Source organism: Enhydra lutris, unplaced genomic scaffold, assembly GCF_002288905.1.
Source record: "Enhydra lutris kenyoni isolate GAN:26980312 unplaced genomic scaffold, ASM228890v2 scaffoldscaffold8, whole genome shotgun sequence".
NCBI lineage: Eukaryota > Metazoa > Chordata > Mammalia > Carnivora > Mustelidae > Enhydra > Enhydra lutris.
Window position 1 is genome coordinate 25,781,514 of NW_019154092.1, and position 18,304 is coordinate 25,799,817.

At 38.8% G+C, this 18,304-nt stretch overlaps 1 protein-coding gene across 1 annotated transcript in view; it reads right to left on the minus strand.

The window, feature by feature from the left end:
- Positions 1 to 13,896, minus strand: part of LOC111142491 (desmocollin 2) — a 32,719-nt gene extending 18,823 nt beyond the window's left edge. Inside the window, exons 1-5 of the mRNA XM_022495698.1 lie at positions 13,828 to 13,896; positions 5,916 to 6,000; positions 4,620 to 4,819; positions 3,557 to 3,676; positions 2,144 to 2,299 (exon numbers count right to left, since the gene is read on the minus strand). Of these exons, the coding sequence (XP_022351406.1) occupies positions 2,144 to 2,299; positions 3,557 to 3,676; positions 4,620 to 4,819; positions 5,916 to 6,000; positions 13,828 to 13,896 (630 nt within the window). The remainder of the gene's footprint in view (positions 1 to 2,143; positions 2,300 to 3,556; positions 3,677 to 4,619; positions 4,820 to 5,915; positions 6,001 to 13,827) is intronic.
- Positions 13,897 to 18,304: the final 4,408 nt, after the last annotated feature.

The following is an 18,304-nucleotide window of genomic DNA, read 5'->3' on the forward strand; positions in this document are numbered from 1 at the left end:
TCTTGTATTTTGATTCTAGCCATTCTGACAGGTGTAAGGTGATACCTCGTCATAGTTTTGATTTGCATTTCCCTGATAATGAGCAACATTATCTTTTCATATTTCTGTTGGCCATCTGTATGTCTTCTTTGGAGAAATATCTGTTCATGTCTTTTGCCCATTTTTAAGTGGATTATTTGGTTTTGGGGTATTGAGATTTATAAGTTCTTTATGTATTTCGGATACTAACCCTTTATTGGATGAGTCATTTGCAAATATCTTCTCCCATTCCGTAGGTTGTCTTTTAATTTTATGGCTTTCTTCACTGTGTAGAAGCTATTTACTTTGATGTAGTCCCAATAGTTTATTTTTGCTTTTATTGCCCTTGCCTCAGGAGACATTTAGAAAAAAAGTTGCTATGGCCGGTACCAGAGAAATCATTACCTGTGCTCTCTTCTAGGCTTTTTATGGTTTCAGGTCTTACACTTAATCCATTTCAAGTTTATTTTTGTGTATGGTATAAGAAAGTATTCCAGTTTCATTCTTCTCATTCTTTTGCATGTAGCTGACCAGTTTTTCCAACACCATTTGTGAAGAGACTGTCTTTTTCCTGATGTATATTCTTTTCTCCTTTGGTGAAGATTAATTGACCATATAATTCTGGGTTTATTTCTGAGTTTTCTATCCTATTCCATTAATATAGGTCTCTATTTTTATGCTAGTACCATTCTGTTTTGATTAGTACAACTTTGTTTATCTTTTTTAAAAAGATTTTATTTATTTATTTATTTGAGAGAGAGGGAGAGGGAGCCCTAGCGGGGGGGAGGGGCAGAGGGAGAAGCAGACTCCCTGCTGAGCAGGGAGCTGGATGCAGATGTGAGGCTCATCCCAGGCCCTTGAGATCATGACCTGAGTCCAAGGCAGATGCTTAACTGACTGAGCCACCCAGGGGCCCTTTGTTTATTTTTGAAAAAAAAATTTTTTTTTTAAGTAATCTCTACACCCAATATCAGCTTGAACTCACAACCTTGAGATCAAGAGTCACATTTTTCAGCAAATGAGCCAGCCAAGCACCCTAATTAGTACAGCTTTGTAATGTAACTTCGTCTGGAATTTTGTTTTTCTTTTTCAAGACTGCTTTGGCTATTTAGGGTCTCTGGTGGTTCTATACAAATTTTGGATTGTTTGTTATAGTTCTGTGAAAAATGCTGCTGGTATTTTGATCAGGATTGCATTAAATCTATAGATTGTTTCACATAGTAGGGGCATTTTAACAGTTATTTGTTCTTCCAACCCATGAGCCTAGAATATCTTTCCGTTTCTCTACTATTTTGTTTTGTTTGGAAGTTCCAGAGCATGGATTTTAAATACCACGTTCTGAATCTTCAATAACTTTGAATTCTTAGGATTCCAAACTCCCTAGGTGCAGTTAACTAGAATATTATCTTATATTCTCCTAATTAGGATTTCATGCATATTGGTAGTTAAAGTTAGATAATTCTCTTCATGAGAATTTTTTACTTTAGAAAAAAAAGGAAAGCCAGAAATAGAACAAATGCCCAGATGTAAACTGTGCGTGGAATGCAATATATTTCTTTTAATTTTATAATGTGAATTTCAATTCCACTTTTTCTCATAACTGCTCTCAGAGAAAGCAAAACATCACAGGTACTTAGAAGGCATTCTTATAGCAATTCCAAACCTAAATATTCAATCCTAGGGACACCTGGGTGGTTCAACCAGTTAGTGTCAGACTCTTGGTTTTAGCTCAGGCCATGATCTCAGTCAGGGTCCTGAGATGTAGCCCTCTAGGGGCTCTGTGCTCAGCACAGAGTCTGCTTGAGATTTTTTCCCTCTCCTTCTCTCTCCCCCTCTGCCTCTCTCCCCACTCAGGTGTGCTAATATATAAAATAAATAAAGAAATAAAATAAATAAAGAAATAAAATCTTTTTAAAAAAAATAAAACTATCATACTAAGACCAATCTAAGAATCTAATGTTCTTTATTCTATAAAACTCTTTTTGCTCCAGGTCTGTGCTATCAGATGTAGCCAGAGCATAGACAACAAGCTCAGAGAATAGAAAAAGATAAATGAATTGAGAATGAGAGATGAAACAGCCAAACTTAACAATGACTAATACGATACATAAACTTCAGACTTTACCTCAAAGGATTCATACTCCTCACGATCTACAGGACGAGTACAATATAGGTTTCCAGTATCTCTCTCCACATAAAACAAATTCATAGGTTCTCGGTCCACCCCAGGTCCTCTTATGGAATAGAATATAGTGTAGTTTTGTGCACTGTCAGATTGAATCTAGAAAGTAGATGTTATATACAGAAGAGACAAATGTTTATTTTAGTATAACTTTCATGTATATATATTTATGCAATCACATTGCCATTTTGTTGTAATAAGCAATTGCCCCTTTAATTTACTATCATGTATGAATAAAAAAACAGCAATAGAATAAGGAAGGATAATGATAGAGAAATTTCAAGAGCAAGGCATGAGGAAAACAATGTAGTAGTGTCTTAGTTTTCCAGAATAACTGAGAAATACTTTAAAGGCTAAATGTTACCTATGTGGACCAAACATTAAAGACTTTAACTGTCTGAGAAAAGAAAGTATTCTGAGCATGAAAAACTATGCTTTTGTCAATTTTTTTAAGCTTAAATTTTTATTATACATAACATCTGAGTTGCTAGGTTTAAAGTTACTGTCTACAGGGCAAAAACCATGGGAAATGCTTTCTTTAATTAGTTTCTGTTATTTGTCAGCATCTTTTTTATTACTGAAGCTGAGCTGAAAGGGAGAGTGGAAATGAGTGAGAATACGAATAACATAATATCCTGGCAAGTGTGATATTCTGGTACTTGAAATTTTTTCCCAAGTTGTTTTGATCCTTTTAGTAATATCTTGACTGTATGTCAGGATGACACACAATTATTTTCAAATAATGTCTTTCCCAACTTCAATATGCTCTTCTCTCAGCTGTATTAAATTTGTCAGTGGGATATAAAGAAGAGTTCTCTCTCAAATTTCAAGAACTGAGAGAAAAGAAACCCAAGTCAAGGACTGAATGGTCCTGAATGGTCATGGCAATGGCTAGTGGAAGAAGGAAAGATTTGCTGAGGTTGCTACTAAAAGTTAAAAAGAGAGAAAGGATCCAGTATGATTTTAGTAGTGGACTTGGGGATAAACAATAGAAAGGAAGTTTGTGTCTTTTGCCCTTCATGGCAATTTCATCTATTATGGAAGATGTTTGGGGTTTCTAGGCTATGTCCAAGTGACATGCGTGCTAATATGAAAATTCATTAAGGAACCATGTTTTTGAGAGTGCTAGGTGGGTTTTACAATTTCATATATGGATTTTGCATGACTAAAACTGCAAAAAAGTATATGCTGGCATAAAGATATGTATTTATACCCATTTATTGAAACATACAATACACATACTCACTCATGTATTCAGACAGAACTGATTTTAAAATAACTGCATATTCATTGTCCAAATTTAAAAATGAAAATGGAAACCATAAAAGTCCACAGTGAAAGGACAGTAAACTGTACCTGTTGAAGAAAAAGTGGGAAAGGACCCAAGGAATTCTCCTGCATTGAACAAGGAATAGGAGCCCATCTTCTCTTGGCACGTCTTAGAACTTTTTCTTTAAAATGCCTCTTCTTTAATACCTCAATTTAGAACACAGGAAAAAAATAATAAAGTCAATGATTACTTTATTGACAAACACTGAAATTCTGACCTATCTCTCATGAGGATTAACTGGAAATGTGTAAGACCATGGTGGAAAACCAAACTAAATGTCAACACTGCAAAAAGATAACAAAGAAATAGCGGTCCTAACTATTATCACATCAATCCTCTTGAGAAAATAACTTGGTAGGAACATGGAAGAAAGAGAGATGGAATTGGAAGCCTAGAAGCAAAATTAAAAAACAAAAACAAAGCCGACATTACTGTTGCCATATTGCCATGCAAAACCATGGGAGGCAAGAGATGCAAGGAAGAGAAATTAAGTGAGTGACCATCTAAATCTAGCATATGCACCTTCCACTCACCAGCAGCTAAGAAGAGCCATGGCCCAACAGAGAGATCTGTGTCAGAATGAGGAGAGAAAAATGGTGACAATTCTCAAGCTACTGCAGTGAATAATGGCCGATGATTGAATAGAAATCATCTGGATCTTTGGTGTTAGAGTCCCATAAGAAGGCATGAGGTCTGAACCTCAACCTAAAATAGTCATCTTCTTCTTAAGACTACAAATTATGCTGTATAAGATACATATAGACCTCCAGAAACAGAGTTTCAAAATTTGTTTCAGAACTCTATTCTAGAGGAAAGATTAAGAAATGCTTCTTTGTGTCCAATCTCAAGTTCCCATGCTGTAGCCTCCCAAGTTCTCTGTTCCTGTCCCATATGAAAATCAATGACAACGTAGAATAACCGATGAGGTAAGACCTTTTTCCACGATTTGGACACTGTTAGGTTGCACGATGGTTTCCATTCTTCATCAAGCTAAACTATCCTACATCCTCTCTGATTTCACATCTTCCCTGGTAATGTTACACCTGCAGAAAACAATTCACTATACTTCATTTTTATAGTTTGGTGTACCTTTGTTTGATGCTGTAAAAGAACATGCAGTTTCCTTTCTTCATGGTTCTCAGTGTTGTAAAGTAATATGGTAAAACTTCTCTCCTCAGATGACAAAAGAATGGCATTTGTTGCATAGATGGAACCGTCTTCTAAAATTTGGAAATCAGGATCACTTGAATGAATTAGATTTGCAGATTGAAAGCACTCCTTCAGGTTAACTGTAGGAAATACACACAGCAATCATTTGTAAAGTAAAATGAAACAATATATAGTGCTAATAGCGATCTATGCATTTGTTGAGGTGGGGAGCCAAAAACTTAAAATTACACTGATACTTGTAAATGTCGCATTTTTTGAAAGTGTATATGAAACTACATGGTTAATTAAATTGTGCATAAACACATACGTCACTTCTAATCCTACTTTATATGCTTTTAAGAAAGAGACATTTGTCCTAAAATAAAAGCATGTGAGTTCCAGTGTTTGAATAGGTAAACCAATACCAAAAGAAGTTATTTTTTATTAACTGAAATTACCTACAGAGCAACACCTGAGAAAACTTAAGTTAAACAGAATGTAGAACATTAATCAGCAGTTATTAAATTAAAATATTTCTTAACCCTTTGCATCTATTGTTAGAGTCATTATATTCTGTGTTCTCATTGGTCTGCTCTTTCCTTGCACATTTGAATTATATGAGAAAAACTAATTGATATGGAGTGTCTGAGTGGCTCAGGTGGTTTAGTGTGCTTTGATTTCAGCTCAGGTCATGATCTCAGGGTTGTGGGATTGAGCCTGGTGTCAGGCTCCATGCTGAACAGAACCTGCCTAAGATTCTCTCTCTCGCTCTCCCTCTGCCCCTCTTCTCTGCTCTCTCTCTCCCTCTTTCAATCTCTCTCTCAAAAAAAAAAAGTAATAACTGATAAGAAGTAATTTGTAGAAATATATATCAGTAAAATGCCAAAATGTTTTATGATTAAAATCCAAAAACAATTACCTTTAAACTCAAGAAATAGATTTAATACTACTTCTCAATTTCATAGAAGTATGTAATAACATATACCTTCACCCCCATGTAGCAGAAATATTAATAATTATTTATTAGTCAAACTAAACCTTTTTATCTACTTCATATAATCATGTTTTTCAGTAAATGACAATATTCCTTTTATTGGAATGACATTATATGTATTACAAATGATAATATGTTAGTTATTAACTATTAATTCCAATACAGCTATTCTTTTAAAAATGACACTAATTTTACAAGATCATACCAAATAAGATTTATTTTACATTTTAGCAGTTTCTTACCTCTACCAACAAATTTCTCAGCATCTAGTTGGGAGGGAACATGTAGTATGACTTTTTTGCAGGCATCACAGGCAAATGTTAAGATCTAAAACATCAAATCAGTAATTATGCATTAAAAAAGATCTTTTTAATGTAGACATAGTTTATATAAATTAGAATTGGTATAATTATAAATTAGTTTATACAACTAGCAAAATAAAATCTAAAAACATACACTGCAGCAGCAATCAGAACAAAATTGTCTGATGAGGAAGGATAAAATACAGACCAAAAATCAAGGCTCCCTCCTTCACAAAGCATGTAAACTCCAAGAATTCCTCACCCTCTTAGCTTTTGTTTCCTATTCTGTAAAAAGGAGTTAATAGTAAATTCACTAATGTAATGAGTCTCTGGAAGACTGAATGAGAACCAATGTGAGAGCACTAAAAACTTAGGTAGGCAGCACAGGTATGTGACTAGGAAAAACAAAAACAAATCTACAGAGTCAGCAAAGAGCTTCAATTAATAGTCAATTGTCTATGAACCATGGTACCAAATCAATAATATATTAAACGGAAACTCAATGCTTTAAAGAGAAGCATCAACTCATTTCATGGAGCGACTTGGAGATTATTTATCATGACCCACACAAACAAGCACATAACTTTGAAATATGAATTTATGTCGAAGGTGCATCTTCTCATAGGTGACCAGTGAGGTCATTTTACAAAATATTTCACTTAAAATTTTTGAAATGCGTTAGTGATTTATGGTAACCAATTCCAATATAATATATATTTGAACACAGTGAAATTTAATTCTGTTCTGTCTGAAACTATATAATGCACACTTCTGAAAGATTCACAGTTCTATAGTTTTGCAAAGGCTTTTGACCAAAAGCAAGATAGCTGACTAGCATTGACACTGTATTTACGAAGTCTATAAACACAAATTTAAAAAATCAAAAATTTGGATTAAAATTTTATTCCTAATACACATGTTTTATTTCTACTACACATTCCAATATACATTTAATTATCCAATTTAAGTTATATAGGGAGGATCAGGCAAGGCAGTGATTACATGTCATTTGGAAATTAGGTATGGACATGGTGAAGAGACTATTGGATTGGATATTAAAAGATGAGAAGAACATTCACTAGCCATATCATCTTAGAACAGGAGTAAAATGAGATGTGTGATGAGTCCAACTCAGGGTGGTTGAAAGCATGCATCTACTTCCTCATCCAACCAACATTTACTGGTTGCATTCTAGGTACAAGGCAGTGCTCAACAGTGAACAAAGCAAAGTCCTTGACCTCATGGGGATTACTTTATAATGAGAGACAAAAAAAATAAATGCACAAAGATTATATAAAGCCAGGAGATATATGTTATAAGAAAAATAAAGCAGGGAGAAAGGTGACAAAGGGAAGACCAGAAGCCCGAATGAAATGAGGAAGCAAACCAGTTCACTAACTGGGAAGTCTTCCAGGTGGAAGAAAAACCAGAACAAAGACCCTGAAAGAGGATTTTACCTGGTGTATTAGAGGAACAAAAAGGGAGTCATGGTAGGAAAGTACAGTGAGGTGAAGTGATACAAGGTGATATTAAAGGGACAGCAATGGGCATATCACATATGGTCTAAGAGGCCATAATAGGAGTGTAGATTTTATTCTGAGTACAAAGAGAAGCAACCATAGGTTTAAAAGCTGTGGAGCAGCATAATGTGGTGAGCATTTACACAGACTCATTCTGGTGGCCACGTGAGAACAGACTACAGAGAAGCAAGAGCAGAAGCAAGAAGACCAGTTGGGAGGTTCCAGCAGAAATGTGAGAGGGGGAGAATGGTGACTTGGACTAAGATGAAAACAGCAGAGAAGTGAAAAATGGCTGGATTAATTCAATACTTTAGAGAACAGCATCCTGGACATCCATTCATTCATGAATTTAACTAATATTTACTGAATGTGTACTGTGTACCAGACACAGAGCAGTAACAATGATCCTCATGAAACATTCAACTCAAGGATAAGACATAGTCGTAATTTCAATAAAGTAGGATAAATGCTCTGCTGGAGAGGTCTAGTGTAATAGGATAGCGGGGGAGCTAGCTTCGTGGTGTAAGAGCTAGGTGAGATCACTTGAAGAGTGGCTGTACCATAGCCACGTCAAGAGGGGCAGAGCTTCTCTGTTCCAAACACAGAAATGGCATATGTGAAGCCCAGAGATGACACAGATCTGAGAACAACATCTTAAAAGCCTGATGCTCACAGCACAAGAGGGACAAAGTTTAAATGGATTCAGGGGTGCCTGGCTGGCTCAGTTGGTAGAGCATGTAACTCTTGAACTCGCATGAGTTCGAGCCCCACTTTGAGTGTACAGATCACTTAAAAATAAAAAGGGGGTTGGAGAAGAGTAAATGAAACAAGATGGGATTGGGAGGGAGACAAACCATAAGTGACTCTTAATCTCACAAAACAAACTGAGGGTTGATGGGGGGAGGGAGGTTGGGAGAGGGGGGGTGGGGTTATGGACATTGGGGAGGGTATGTGCTATGGTGAGTGCTGTGAAGTGTGTAAACCTGGCAATTCACAGACCTGTACCCCTGGGGATAAAAATATATTATATGTTTATAAAAAATTAAAAAAAAATGCAGCCCCGAAAAATAAATAAATAAATAAATAATAAAATAAAATCTTAAAAAAGAAATAAAAGAAAATGGATTCAGAGAGGCAGGTGTGGAGTAAATTCTGAATAGTGTTAACAAAGTATGTGGATCTTTTTTTTTTTCCTAAAGAGAGTAAGAAACCAAAGATTTGCTTTAAGAGGATAAATGACATAAGCAGCTTCCTGTAGGAGTAAGGGGGGTCTGAACAGTGTGGAGAATGGATCAGGAGAATGATTCTCACTTCCAATAATAGCAGCTAGGTCATTCAGGGTGAAAAAATGCCAAAATGAAAAATGATAGATTTTTTGTTTTGTTTTGTTTTGTTAACCCTCCTAAATCATCTAGCAAAGAATTGCTAGGTGGAAATTGGGGATCAAACTCAAACAGGGAGTAGTGATCAGATGCAACTTCTGATAAAAGAAGACTGGATGCTGGTTGTTTGGCCTCAATAAAAGAGAAGAAAATCAAAGCACAGGCCTGCCTAAGATCTAAGAGAAGAGCTGCCCACATTAATCTGGGACCCCCAAATGGAAAACCTTTGCTATAGAGGGAGCCTGAGACAAACCAGTCCTTGAATGGATCTGTCACCTTATTTGATTGGTCTGGGAACCTTGAGCCACTGATTAGTTTAAAGAAGGCCTGGCGTGTGTAATCACTACCACAGATGCTGAAAGACATTTGACCAAATTCAATAACAACCCTTAGATTAAAAAAAAAAAAAGCCCCTCAGGAGTTAATAATTACTTCTTTAATGTGATTTTTATATTATATTTTGTTATAATCACAACATCTATGGGAAAGCATTAGCAGCAGCCCCACTAAACTAAGAAATAACATAGACTTTCCAAGGTCATCATTTATAGTTAACTTTACATTAAAATATATTAGGCAAGAGAGAAATTTTAGATGACATATGGACTGGAAAGGAAGAAGTAAAAAAAGAATCTCTATTTGCATTTGATAGGACTAATTAAAAACTCAAAGAAATCAACTAGTAAATTACTATAAAACAATAAAGAATTTCAGTAAGGGAGCAGGAACAACCATTAGAATACAGAAATCATTAGTCTTTATACATGTAAATACAAGTTAAATAATATAATGAAAGAGAAGGAATCATTTTCAAGAGCAATAAAAAGTTAAAAGCCAAGGAGTAAAAAACAAGAAACATGTAAAGCCTACTTGAGAAAAATCTGAAAACATTTCTCAAGGACAGGAAGGTAGACTCAGACAAGAAGAAAGATGTATCATTATTTTGGATAGAAAAAGAAAATCAACATAAATATATCAATTTCCACTAAGTTAAATTATAAATTTCATGATGTCAATAAAAATCTTAACAGTATCTTTTCTGGAACTACACAAGCTCATTTAAAAGATCATAAGGCAAAATAAAAACCCAAGAATATATGGGAAAATTATGAAAAAGAAAAGCTATGAAAGGATATTACACCTAGCAGGTATTTAAAAACTCTATGAAGTCTCATAATTAAAATTGCAGTATTATATATGAATAGGCAGAAAGATATTAGATGCATAAAAACTGAAAAGGAAGTAAAACAGTTTCTGTTTGCATTTGTTTTAACTGTATACAGTCCATAAATGTAACTTTGTTACACTCACCAACAATTTATAGGAGTTCCTATTTCACCACATTCTTGCCCATGCTGTGTGTTGTCAAACTTTTGGATGTTTGCCAAATGAGGAACATGTTATTGAAGTTTAACTACATCTTTTCTTATTATGAGTGAGGCTGAAATATTTTTATGGGCCATTTTTATTACTTTACGGGACTTTTTCATATCAATGTTCATGTTGGACTATTTGATTTATAAGAGCTCTTTATATACTCGTAGATTAGCCTTTCTAAAATATGATCCGCAATTTTTTTTCCAATTTCAATTACCTCTTTGACTTTACTTATAATATTTTTGTTTGGTTTGGGTTTTTTGCCACGGACAAGTGTGTGTGTGCCTTAATATAATTGATTTATATTGTTTATAATATTTATAATATATTTATATTAATGGTTATAATTTGACATAATTTGTTTTCTCAATATTAATAAATGGCTTTTGAAATCTAAGCCATGTGAACCATAGATACCCCTTCTTGACTCCAAACTTAAATAGGAATTCTCCATGTTTTCTTTTATTAAGTATATGGTATATGTTACACAAACCTTCCATCTGTTTAGATTTCTCTGTGTTCTGCATGAGTTACTGGTTCAACCTTATCTTTTGCTAAATGACTGCCTAGATCAAGTAGTCTCATACTATATACATATTATAATACAATATAATATAACATGCTATATAATATAGTATATTATACATAGTATAGTACTATACTATAATACTATAGTATATCAATATAATATAATAACTAGTATATTAGTATACTATGTATAATATATTATATATTACATATATAATACTTTCTATATATCCTCAACGATGTGATGTGCCATCCATTATAAAATAGCCTTCCATCTAGTCATGTACAACCTTTATAGAGGGGTGAAGGAGCTAGTAATATCTACCAAAGTAGAGAGTCATTTATACTTGTATCTGGCAATCCTACTTCTGGTAATCTATTCTATTCATTCATACATCTGCCCATACATGAAATCCCATATATACACAAGTTTATTCACTATGACATTCCCTGTAATAGCAAAAAAGTAATAGCAGAGGTGATGGATAGAAGCAAAGATATCCATAAGATATTTCTGAATGGTTTGAAGTGGTGGGGGGTGGGAGGTTGGGGGAACCAGGTGGTGGGTATTAGAGAGAGCACGGATTGCATGGAGCACTGGGTGTGGTGCAAAAACAAGGAATACTGTTATGCTGGAAATAAAAAAATAAAATAAAATAATTAAAAAAAAAAGATATTTCTGAATGTAGATTTAATGGGACTTAATGATACTCCCTTAATGAGGGTAGCCGTGAGGAAGGAAAAGCAAGCAGCTTCCAGACATCCTACCTGAGCAACAAGGTGTATGGTAATGTCATTCACTGAATTACAGGATATTGTGAGAAGAAAAGCAACATTGTTTGAGAAGATAATAACTGCTGTGTCCCACATCATACTAGGTAGATACAAAGACGTATTGTTCAATGAAGACATCCCAACTAACAAAATAAATTTCATTTAAGGAGGCACCTGTAATGATATTTCGTGGACAGGACCTAGAATAAGGAGTCTGATTCTGAGTAGTCAGGGACAGGAAGATCAAAAGAAAAAAAAAGGGGGAGTGAATTTCAATAAAGGCACAAGCTACAAGGTGGAACCGTGCAAGGAATGGCTTCTATATGGTAGCGGAGATCCCGTATGACCTTAGAGAGTGAGCAGCCTCATTAGGTGTTTAGGTAGAAACCAGAGTTCAAGTGGTTAAGACCCATGTGAGGTAAGGCCCTATTAGGAAGCAGAGAGAACCTGATTTGTGGAACGGTGAAGGATTAATTGGGTGCATGGAGAAGAGGAAATATAAAGGGTGTTCCCCCAGTGAATAGGAATTATTCACTCTTTAATAATACCTTCTACTCAAATGCTCTTTACACATCCATCACACTTGAGGCCCACAAGCATAAGAACCACCTGAGGCTGGCAGGACTTTGCCCTGGTATGCCCACAGACACCAGAACAACTAGAAGGACTCACACCACGCCTTCCAGCCAAGAATGTAGCAGGATGTGGGGTGTAGCCAGCGCCAGAGCTTTTTTCTATCCCACTTCTGGCCAATCCAGCTCTGAAGCTAAGACAAGTCACCTTTAGTTTGTTCACTTTATCGTCTTTCTTCCAGAAAGGATGTGAAAGCAAACAGAAAAAGTGTTGTAAGCAGAGGCAAAGCAGTGCTATTTATTGCCCATACTTATCACTGTCCCTGTTTAATTACCCCCTTTCCTTCAAAGAATAATAATAGCCAGTGCTTTTAAAAGCAGCAACTTTATTAGGGATATAACCAACGTCATTTCTTTGTCATCAACTACATATGTTGTGACCGTTATTTATGCCATTCTTGGTTTTCTCAACTGTAAAATATTAATTGTTGTGCACCTGGCACTTTCTGTGATACTGATGTGCCTGGGGAATTTAAGTCCATAGAATTCCTAGAGAAAGACACTGGAATGACAGTACTATGATTTCATGACGTAAAAATTTAAGGAATTGCCTGTAACCTAAGGGCGGTTGAGTAGTGAAATTATCAGAATATTTCATTCCCCCACTCCCCCCCACGCCCGTTCCAGCACTCCCAGAAGGAATCTTCCTGCTGTCTGTTGTCCAGGTTTGTTCCCTTGTCCTTCAGAGAACTTGAGCTCCAACTCAAGGAGAAAGGACACTAGCAGGTTGAGAACTTTCTGGCACCTGGTCTATTTAATTTTTCTCTTCCTGGGGGACTCAGGAAGTCCATTTCGGGAAACCTCTGATCCCAAACTCTCCCAGGGTCTGTCCATTGGCATTGTATTCCTGTACCTTCCGCCTTTCCCCGCCCCGCCCCCGGCCATGGGGAACTGTCCCTCCCCAAGTAAGGCCACGCCTTCTCACACTTTGCTACAGTGTTCTTTCTCAGTTTTAGACTGAAAGGGCCTAGGAGAAGAATCCAGATGCCTCTGTGCACAAGAGATTCGGAAGAACATTTCCCTTAAAATTAAGGGGGTGGCAACCGCACACGTTGACAAACAATGAGAACCATACAAAGGGTCACCTAGGGCCCGCCCATCTACCGTTTCCGGGCGCGAGTGTCGAGACCACTCCTCTCCGCACACTCACACTCAGACAGAGAGCAACCCCCTGAAAGGCGCGTAGTCCTCTCCCTTTGACCCAAGGGCGAGCACTTTCCGCCCCGTCCGCGCAGGGCTCCCTTCGCGGTGGCCGGAACCCGGCACCGAGGCAGAAGTGGATCGCACCTTCCCCGGCAATGGCAGAGGCTCGGAGGAGCCGCGCTCCCCGCTCGTCCCCAGAGGCCACGGTTTTGGCTGGGCGTTCGCAGCTGGCGTCTGCGTCTCTGTCTGCCTGCGCTGATTACATCTACCGACGACACCCTTCTCCTCCCTTTCCGGAGCGCGGCGCCCAGGTCGCGAACCTCTTCCTGGCAACCTTCCCCCATTCCTCCAACTCCATTCGTTCAACCGGCCGGCGACCCATTACCCTCCGCTTTGTCCGCCACCCCCCAAGCCACCCTTGCCCCCAGAGTTTCCTCTGGCTCCCCCATCGGGTGGAGCCCCCCTCCCGGGAGCCGGCAGCCGGGCGGCCACTCACCGAGAGGGTCAGCAGCAGTTGCCAGCACAGGGCTCCGCTCCGGGAGCGTGAGGGACGGGCGGACGCCATGGGAGCACTCGGGGACAGGTCACCGGAGAAGCGCCCGGAGGTCGGGGTGGGAAGGCTCCGCGGGGCCAAAGGCCGCGGCGCGAGTGCAGGCTCTGGGCCGGCCGCGCAGGACGAGTGCGAGGCACTGAAGGTGTCGCGCGGGGAGAGGCGCTTTTCCTCTGGCTTTCTCTGGAGCGCTGGCCTCGCACCCAAGGGGCTTTTCCTCCGGCCGAGGGTGGGGCTCCAGGTGCGTCTGAAAGCCACCGATCGGCCCCTCCTTGCTATTTTCTCAAGTCTTCATTTCTTTTAGAGCGCAACAGGTGGGAACTCCCTCTTGTCGCCACCCTTTTACCTGCGCTAGGTGTTTCTCAGCAGCGGACGCCACCTATATGCCCCATCTCGCCCCCCCCACCTCCACCCCGGTGTCCGCCTGGAAGATTAGCAGCTGGCCCTGCCCAGCAGAAGCCCTGACTGTACAAAGACTCACTCCCCGGGCGCGGCGGGGCGCGGGAAGGGGGCGCGGGCCTGGGCGCGCTTTCGCGCCCCGGCTCCGCCCCGCGCGCTGCCCTCTCCGCGGTCAGAGACAGCTAGAGCTGGACGGGTCGCCAAGGCTGTCCCAGCTGCGTGAGGCCTACATGCTGGAAAGGAACTCCAGGAACTCCTTGCTGAAGTAAATTTACCGCAGATCTCCAAGTGCAGTTCGGACAGGGTTTTCATCTGTGGCACCCTTTCTTGGAGGGGGGTGGGGTCTTGTTTTTGTTTTTAGAAATGCCATGGCCAATACAGCAATGATGCAAGAAAATTACCATAAATTAAAGACATTAATTATCTAATTAGTTAAGGGGTTCCAGGCTACAAAAAAAAAAAAAAAAAAAAAAAAGTCAAGGGTAAGTTACAATAGAAAACAAATCTATTCAAATCCTTGACGTTAATTAAATGTGCGCTACCGCCCTTCTCCCAGACCCTCCATTGTCCCAAAGTAAAGCCCTCCACTGACCTTCGTACACCTGTCTCCTAAATTGAAGTCCTGGACATTTACTAGAGATTTCTCTCTTCCTTTCCTACCACCAAAGAAAAAGAAAAAGAATGGGACACAGTTTCTGTTTGGTTTGCAATGTACTTGAACTAGATGAATTACCTCCGGCCTTAACCTGGAAGATTAAAATATGAAAGCAGTTTGCTTGAGCTCTCCAGAGAACAATGACAGGGCGTTCTGACTCATCCTCCAGCACCTCTTTTCCACTGCTTGCTTAAACCAGGGAAGTCTGACCACAAAGGAGAGATTTGTCTGTTCCATTTCGTTTGGTTTGCCTCCTCTGGGATGTTTGGAGAAACCTGTTTCAAAAGCCAACCATGTCACTCACACCATTTCAGTTCTTAAAAACATGTACCATACTATACCATTATACGCAGAGCCAAAATTATTATAATATTGACCATTTAAACTCAAAGGTCAAACACTACATGGCTTGCATTCTACATATTAGTCCCATGCTCTATTTTATTAATGACCCATAATGAGCTGTTCTGTTATTTCCATAGTCAGAAAATTTATCATTGAACATTTGCTCATAAAATAAGCCTGGGTCATCGGCATGAGACTATAGCTGACATGCTTCTGTTTCCATGTTTTTTAACCCTCATGTTTTTCCAGCAATGATTTCATAAACACACCTCATCCTGTACTAATGACATCGTGATCTCTAGCATGAAGCTCTCCAGAGGACAGAGAACTAGTTTCAGGTTCTAGGAATGTACTCAGGCTATCATCATAGTCCTTGACAATAGGACATTTCCAAACTCTTACCTACCCTTCAACCCTTATTGCCTTAAGGGTAGTTTACGTTTTTCCTCATTCCAGAAATGGGTGGAAGAGCAATCTGAAAAGAATTCATCTTAGATATTATTTTCATCTTTCACACTAAGTATCTAATTGAGGCTATTAAAATGGTGATTGGGGGTATTGTGACTTTTTTTCTTTTAAAAAAGAAATGAAATATAAGGGACTTCCTCTAAACAAGTGGCCTAATTTATTTAATATATTTAGATTAGACTAAATGGTCACTGAAATGGATTCCTCTATTATACATTTTTGAAATATCAGGTATAAATTTGAAAAGACAATGAAATGGGTGTAGAAGAATTTTTTTTATAACAATGTTTTTTGGTGGGGGGCGTGGCGCCTGGGTGGCTGAGTGGGTTAAGGCCTCTACTTTTGGCTCAGGTCGTGGTTTCAGGGTCCTGGGATCAAGCCTCAAATTGGGCTCTCCGGTCGGCGGGGAGACTGCTTCCCTCTCTCTCTGCCTCTCTGCCTACTTGTGATCTCTGTCTGTCAAATGAATAAATAAATAAATAATCTTAAAAAAAATACTTTATATTAAAAAAAAAAAAAAGAATGTCTTTTAGGGGATGCCTGGGTAGCTCAGTTGGTTAAGCCTCTGCCTTTGGCTCATGATCTCAGGGTCCTGGGATGGAGTCCCGCACCAGGCTCCCTGCTCAGAGGGAAGTGTGCTTCTCCCTCTGCCCTACCCCTCACTTAAAGGAAGTCCCACTTAAGTAACGTAATTAAAGTAACACTGGAGGCTGTATATGGTAAATTCTACTTCTAAAATTAAACTACTTCGACTTTGTGGGGCTGATTTTTGGAAAAGGTTAGCTGGAAATGGATGCTTATTTCCACATAGAAAATCAAAATCAGAGTTGTCCTTAAAGAGATGAACAAACAGCCACCCCAGGTCCAGGAGGGCATAACTATGTCGACTAGTTTCAGTTTTCGAAGAAAGCATGTTAATGGTGACCAAAAAATCCCAGTTACTCACTGAAGTGTACATAGAGACAGCTCTTCCCGAACTGTATGATTTCTGCCAACCCTCCCTCCACTGGAGCCTGGGAACAAGGGTCAATGTGCACAGGTGACCCTCAGGGCAAAATCTTGGAATGGGGCAAGGACACAGAATGGAACCCAAAGGCAAAGGAAACACTTAGGATGTCCTAAGTGCTCCCTAAGTGCTAATTAGTTTGGGTATCCCTTCTGTGCTACCATATCCCTACAACCCAGCCCCACCACACCCCCCACCCTACCCAATCTCATCTCTACCACAACTTCCTAGTTCTTGTTCTTCCGGTACCCACCTCAGGCCCTGGTCTAAGGCTGAACCCCAGGGCTAAGTCTCTCAACCCCCTTCACTTCAACATAAACCCCAGACCTGGTCTGACCCAAATGGATCAAGTTCGCAACTCTACTGTGAGATGCCACAGTCTGTGCTAGTGGTGCCCTTTCTAAAAATTTAGACCTTTTTTCCTTAAAAAGAATCCTTTTATGTAATGGGAGAAAAGTTTTTTTAAATGTTATTGTCCGATAAATAAAATTTTTATTTTTTTAATGCTGTCCGTATTTCTTTGGTGTTCTCTTTTCAAAATCGGGCTCAATAAAGCATAGTGTAATAATCAAACTCAATTTCCATGAAGTTTCAAAGCATATTTTTGAACTGAATAAGGGATAGAGTGTGAAATAAATTGCAAATTAATTGTTATTACAGTACTTTTGACTTAAATAAGCCCTTAATAGAAATAAGCCAATGAAAGAATTTTGAGGCAATTGCGTTGAACATGACCAGAGACCATCTATGACACCTGTTCTGCCTTTAATAGATGCCATTGATATATGGGTATCATGAGTGCTATGAACAAATATTCAAAAATGTAAAACAACAAAATGTTCATTTGTTTACTTCACTAATTAACTCATTTGACAAGTATTTACTGAGAACCTACTATGTCTCAGGCATTGTTCTTGGCATTGGGAATGCTGTGGTGAACAAGACAGGGAAGCATGTAGGGAAAAATAAAATAACTGGGTAGGACAAGAAGGACACTCCTTTGAGATATACACATCCTGCTGACTCCTTTGTAAAAGAAAAGAGATTCCTCAAGTTAAGTACAAAATGATGTATAAACAGTATTCTGTAAGGATGAAAAAATCACTGATATAAACATCCTGTGTTAAATCTCTTCATGGATTCTGAAATGTTGCCCACTTCTTAAAAGGACCAAGGGACAAGAAATACTCTGTTCTGTGAGATCGCCTAGCCTAGAGCATACTTGCTCTTGGCTTCTCTGACAGCAATGTGTCCTGTTTTCTTCTTCTCTTGCTGGCTGTGCCCATGTGTTCTCCATGGCTAGCTCCTTCTGCTCTGACTTCTAAATACTAAAACACAAACACATCTGAATTTTTTTCAGACTTTTGCACTCAGGTCCTTTCTACCATAGGTGCTTTGAACATGCTCTTTCCACAACCTGGAACTTTCTTCCATCTCTCCAGCCTGGTAACCTCCTGTCCACCCTACAAATATTACCTTTGATTTTCTCCTCTACCAGGTCAAATCTGTCTATGAGGTCAAGCCTTCCCATTAAACTTGTTCAGAGTACC